Genomic DNA, 6,432 nt, shown 5'->3' with positions numbered 1-6,432 from the left:
TTTCCCCTGACTTGCATGTAAGCAGAACACTTAATCTGCCTTACTGCAGGACGCCTGTATTTCATGTGTGTATATATATATATATATATATATATATATATGTGTGTGTGTGTGTGTGTGTGTGTGTGTGTGTGTGTGTGTGTGTGTGTGTGAGGTAAGCATTTAAGAGCAAATTGTCCTGTACAACACTTTTCAATCCTTTAATTCTCTTCACTGCTATTCAGTGCATTGGTTTCTAATGCATTTTAAGCTGTTTAAGAGGAACTGTTTGGGGCTGTTCTTTCTTTGGGGTTCCACGGTCCTGCCTTAACTCAGATGTGGGGTCTGGCCCTGCTAGACTTGAATGCCATGACTTTTTTTCATGTATATTAAGTGTGCATTGATGGCTTTTATGATGTTTATACAGTTTATTTTCCTGTAAATGTAATATAACACGACCCAGTGACCTGGTAAATGCTCATATTTTATTCACATTCTTGAGAAAGATTTCTCAGGTGATCATCCATAACTTCAATGCTGGTAGCTGGCTTTTACAGAATTAGAAAGTTCCCAGAAGGGTATGGCTGTCACAAAGAGAACAATATCTCCTACTAACAAAAGGGATATTTTATTTTGAAAAGATGGATTTGTGCTAACAGTATGATATCAAGTCAATGGCATCCACTTGGTTTTTATTATCTTGTACATCTGCATTTTAATTGATAATAGCAATAGGAATATGAAGTTAAATTAATTCATTTGCAAAATGAACATTATCTTAGAATCTCCTATGACTGTGATATTAAAGACTGTATAATGTGTGTAAGCATAGGCTTGAATGATATTGATAAATGAAATTTTATTTAAAATATTTGTTTTCCATCTCTTCTCTTCCTCCAAAATATACAGGGTTCTTCCACTATGACTTAATTTTGATCAATGCATGTTGCAAAAATATCAATCTCAGAACCCACAAATGCTTTGGCCCTCTAGCTATTAATGCACCATTTACTACTACTTTATTTCATTCTTACAATAGACACAATAAAGACTGCAAAAAAACCCACAAACCCTCAGCTGTTATAAAACAGCCTTAGACTGCAGAACGAGCTAGTAAAAATAAGAGTTCTGTTGAGAACTTGGTATTTTCTTCCTTTTTACTTTCCATGCACAAGAGTTTGTTTTAGATTTTCCATTAGATCTTGGAATTCAAAACAGTTGCTATCAAAATGACAAGCGTTTTACCAAATGCTGTCGCCATTCAGGTAAGTTTTAAACACTGAGATTTTTATCTGTCCTTCTTCACTGATTTTCAAGGCAAATTTCATATTGCAGTGTTGAAAATTTTGCTGTGAGTATAAACTTACAGTGGTAACACTCTCTGTGGACGTGCAGCTCTACAAAATATATCAATCAAAGCCTATGCTTATTCAAGCTTTCATTAAAGAAAACAAACCCAGTGGCTGTTGATTATGTTTTGCTTTCGCTCTGTGAAAGAGGAGCAGAGGTAAAGGTCAGAAGGTGGTGTCCTTATCAGCACTGAGTAAAGTCTCTTGAGGTTTGGCTGTTTGAGAAGAATGGGCAGAGACAGATGGTGGAGAGGCTCAATGGGAGTTGGTCTGCTAATGACAGCTCATGTCCTGTGTCCTCATTTCCTGCTGACCTGGGAGGTGACTAGAAAAAGCTACTGCCTGGCTATGGACTACTTGTTTTCTGTGGGGAATGGGCTTCTCCTCATTCTCAGCTGCCACATCATTTAAAAGATAGCTATGAAGGTATATAACAATTTAATGGTGTATTTCATTAGCCCAATCTCATTATTGTTGCATCCATCGTTGTGGAGGAAGGCATGGCAAACAGTACCAATCAATATGGGAGGGAAGATTTTTCTTTGTGCAGCATGATTGATGTGTATTGATGTATATTTTACAGCCCTGCATAATTTGGTTTGCTGGGATGGAGCAGGATTATTCAGGGACATGTGTATATAGCTGAAATAATGGATATCTGACAGAAAAGAAGTCTGTTGTTCCATTCCTGTCTGTACTCCTGGAAGACAGTAGATGTAGGACCTTTCCAGCACAAGGATAGTCCACTTTAAAAGACCTGCAAAGAGAAGAATGCATGTACAGCTTCCCAGGATTGCCATGTCAGAAAAGGAATTCCAAAGGCTCTTGAAATCAATTTACTGTAATGTTGAAATAACCTTCCTTGTTTTCATCCTCAAGCATAAGCAAACTTCTCTCTTTGGTGAATATTTGTCAAGGAGCCTTCTGCTCCCTGTTCATGACATGTAGGACTCTGCTTCCTCAGCCACAAGGCACAGACCTGTGGTGCCTGTGCTGTTTTCCTTTCTCCACACCTGCTATCTCCTGCTCTGGGAGTGTTTGCAGAGCCAGCGGGGCGGACCAGGGAGTGACAGCAGCAGCTGTCAGGTGCTGTGGCAGGAATGTGGACCCATCTCTCCTAAGGATCAGCTTCCCACCCTTGGCTCCTGGCTGCCTGGAAGGTAAGCATGCTTTGTATGCTGTCTCTGTAGCTCTGTCATGCTCTTCGTTTCTGCAGGGATCCTGCTGGAACAGCAGCTCGAAATGCTGCTGGGGTCCTGTCGTTTCCAGGCGTGTGCATGTGACCTTGGGTGCATGTGACCTGGGGTAGCACAGGGAATGCTTGCTGGCAGGGCACGGTGGGGCTGAGAGAAGGGTGAGCACCAGAAATAACCTGGGAAGCTCAGCTTCTGCTGGCTGCTGGACTGGCTGTTACAGAGGCACTCTGCTGACTTTGGTGCTTGTTCCTTTCAGCTTTTTGATTGAAGTGCGGCACAGAAATGCTCTCCACATTTAGAGGTTTAAAAATCACTGTGAGAAGAATTTCTGTATTAGTTTTAGGGTTTTTAACTGGTAAATGTGACTTAAGTAGATGGTTTTCAACTGAGTATGGTCTCATTGACCACATCAGTATCAGTATAATCAGAATTAGTGCTTCTGTTGAATTCTTATGATGTGTCTGATGCTGAGCAAATAAAAACTACAGCCTTAGGAGAGCAGAAGTGCAGATGTGTGATGTGTGGTGCAGCCACTGGCTGGCAGCCCTGGGCAACTGCTGAGCCAGGCTGAAAATGAAAATGTGCAAATTTAAAGAATTGCAGGAGCCACAAGAGTGAAAACACAGCTGAGAGTGACACACAAACTTCACGAATGCATCACAAGCATTCACTTGCTTCCTTCTCCAGGAACAGCAGATCAAATGAGCACAGAAAACACATCTGTTTAAGTGCCTTATTTACACAATGCTGTTATTTGGGATATTCAGCACTAGCATCTTACAAGAAAGCCCACAGCCCTCTCCTCCATCAGCTTCTTCTCTTGGCCTCTTGTTGTTTCTCTTCTCCTGCTCTGAGAAGAGAAACAGGTGTCAAGAGATGAGTGACTGTAATAAAAAGAAGCAATTGGAAATAGCACAGTAATTTAGGCAATGTCTAGAACATGCTTTTTACTTAGCACCTGTTTGCTCTGTTTCCCCTTGTGAAATAAAACAGGAAATATACAGTTACTAACAGTGTCTCAGAAAGTTCTTGGAGTAGCATAACGATTATTTCTCTGTAGGAAAAAGAAATTTACTCTCATAATTATATGAAACCATGGTCTTTCCTCAGGTTTGGTGATGAAATGCCATGCTGAGCAAGGTGTGGTAGATAATAAGGTGATGTCCGTTTTTCTATGCTGTCTCCAGGGTCCTTATATAAAATAGCATTCAGGCTACAGAAGAGCTCTCCATCCAGTGTTTCCTGGGCTCCTTGATTTTAGTGTGATGGGATGAAGGTTGGTGTCATAGTCCCTTGAATTCATAGCCTTTTTTCCATGTTGCCATCTCCAATGCAGTTTGCTCCACGTGCCTTGCAGTTGCACGGGCAGCAGCATGCTGCATCCAGAATATGAATTTCCATTCATGAGAAGTGGAGATGCTCAAGTGAATGCTTTAGATGCTGTTTCAAGAATGCTAATGGGAAACCCACTTGTGAAATCACATACTCTCATCACTATCTTGTGTTAAAATTATTGAGTACAGTTCGCACCATAATAAATTCCTTGTGTCTTTCTGTAGTGATTGTTTTCTATATCAAAGGGTGAGCTGACACATGAAAACAGTATTAGACCCTGCAAGTAAAGACCATAAACATATTTGAATATGAAGTTCTAGGGTAATTAGGATGAGTGCTAAGTTACATGCAACATAAACACCAGATAAAAATCTGCCATTGCTTGCTTGTATACATCTCGAGTCCTGCATTGCTGGTTTCTTGCACCACTGAGAGCCTGCTCTCTTACCAACGTGGGTGTCTGTTCCCCGTCCCAAGGAGGAAGTGACTCCCCTGGGAGCCACTGTTTGGAAGCCTGCTGACATCCAGGGTCTCCCAGCTACCAGAGGGACAGGGCTGGCAGGGCACCGAGCCCCGCAGCTGAGTGTGCCCCCCTGAGGTGCTCCTGTCCTTGTCTGTCAATTAAAACCATTGCAAATGAACTTCATTGCAAATGAAGATCAAGGGAATTGGAGGGGCTTTAGCTTCTTCACCTGCCCTGCAGGAATGGTCAGTAATGTGAGCAGCAGCATAGTGCAAGCTGCTGTTTGGAGCCCACTGAAGGCTTCCTTTGAGGTCTTTAAGTGGTGCAAAGCCATTATGAAGTCCCTTGCCACAGGGATAAGTCTCAGCCTCACAAAAAGATTATGGAGCTATGAACTTCTTATTCCTGTTTGCCTTCCCGCTGAAGAGTGGAGAACTGCAGCTTTCCTCTGGCTATTATGTCACTTACTGTCACTCCTTTTGTCCCAGCATTTCCAGGAGACACAGTGGGGTGTGTTTTTACTTCATGACATCAAGCTCATATTTATTCCCTCTGCTGCAGCAGCCCTTGCAGATTTGACTGGTTCTTTGCATTTGCTTGCCATATTTACTCTTCTGATGGCTGTCTTACACTTCTAAAAACAGGTAAAATAAAGGCTGAAGAAAACAATTGTCACTGAAGTAACTTTTTGTTTGTTCTAAAGAATGTTTCAGAACAGGAGCAGTCTAAGGTTTTATCAGCTTTTCATATATAAGGTATAAAGACTGTTGGGAGATGACTGGCTACCTATTCTTCCTATTCAAGGCTCTAAAGATCACGTGAGTATAACATCTCTAAAGAAACATGCAGAAAGGATTGTGCCTAGTTAGGGCTCTTGAAAAGTTATAGATGAAAAATGGTTCAATATTCATTTATTCATTTATCCTATCTGCTTATTTGTCTATTTTATGAGAGTCTTCTTTTGCCAATGTGTTGACAGGAAGAGGTGGAAAGGATGTGTGTTTCCTGGGGATTTAGTGAGATGCCTCAACAGCCAGTTTTAGAGGATGTCTAATGAACCTCACATTACCAGAGAGCACATTCCTGTTTAACAATAACAAACATTTTCTGTGCTAGTCTGTGTCTTCATGCTTCCCCTTCCCTTGCAGGTACATGCAGAGCCAGGCTTGTGTGTGAATCACACCTTAGACAAGGTGTGATGAGCCCAGTTGATGAGGCAACAGAAGGGTGTTGTAAACCTTGGCATCCTCAGCAGAGCTGCTGAGAGGTTCCTCCAGCCCTGCACTTTCCAATATTGGCCTCCTGACTTTGTCACTGTGAACCAGAGCCAGGTTATTCTCCAACACTCAGCTAAAACTCCACAGCCACCCTCGCGTGGCTGTCGGCTCCACTTTAGTTGTTCACTGGTCATTTCTTCATGGTGCCTGCTGGAAGTTTAGCAATTCCTCCTGCATTTCAAAAGTGCAAGATGTCATTCTCATATTAGGATAGGAGAGTACTCTCTGCTTGAGGGAATGTGGGGATAGCTCAGTCCCAGACACTCAACAGGGAAATATCAATAGTTATGGTAAAACACTGTGCTTTAAAGTGCTTTTCTGTACACCTTTGGCATAGCACATGTGAATTATATTCATTATTTTGCTTGCTTAATAGTCTCTGTGAACTCAAGTTAGTGCTGCTGAGACATATAGCTATTAATTTTCATGGGCTTTTTTGGTATGAGCTTTTGGGATAGAGGGGAAAATGGAGAGAGTGAATGGGGCTGGTAACCAAAATCCCTCCTGAACAATCTGCTGTGATACCAACTCAATGTTTATTGTTATCAGAGGCAGCTGTCTGCCCTCTCTCCACACTTCTATTTGTGGATTTTCAATGGCTATAAATGGAAACACACGCTGACCAGAAATCACCACAGTGCTCCTGATACTTTTCTGTCCCGACTCCAAAAGTGCAGGGATATCTAACATGCAGTCAGGTTCAATCACTTCTGCTCAGGATATTAGGTGATTTTTATTCCTCCGGGAAATGGAGTTAGGAAACCATGAAAGCAAAGCCTCAGGAAGAGAAGCTTTAGAGGAAAAGCAAATGGTAAGATATGTTGAGAAATGCT

The 6,432-nt window shown here is 41.8% G+C and overlaps 1 protein-coding gene across 6 annotated transcripts in view; it reads left to right on the top strand.

The window, feature by feature from the left end:
* Positions 1 to 6,266: 6,266 nt before the first annotated feature.
* MLIP (muscular LMNA interacting protein) overlaps positions 6,267 to 6,432 on the top strand; it is a 102,779-nt gene continuing 102,613 nt past the window's right edge. For all 6 annotated transcript variants that reach the window (XM_059842721.1, XM_059842722.1, XM_059842725.1 and 3 more), the window contains exon 1: positions 6,267 to 6,410. In XM_059842721.1, the coding sequence (XP_059698704.1) occupies positions 6,348 to 6,410 (63 nt within the window). In that variant the 5' untranslated portion in view covers positions 6,267 to 6,347. The remainder of the gene's footprint in view (positions 6,411 to 6,432) is intronic.

The sequence above is a fragment of the Haemorhous mexicanus genome, chromosome 3, assembly GCF_027477595.1.
Source record: "Haemorhous mexicanus isolate bHaeMex1 chromosome 3, bHaeMex1.pri, whole genome shotgun sequence".
In the NCBI taxonomy this organism is placed as follows: Eukaryota; Metazoa; Chordata; class Aves; order Passeriformes; family Fringillidae; genus Haemorhous; species Haemorhous mexicanus.
Note: the sequence above shows the minus strand (reverse complement) of the source record. Positions and strands in the feature narration are given on the sequence as shown.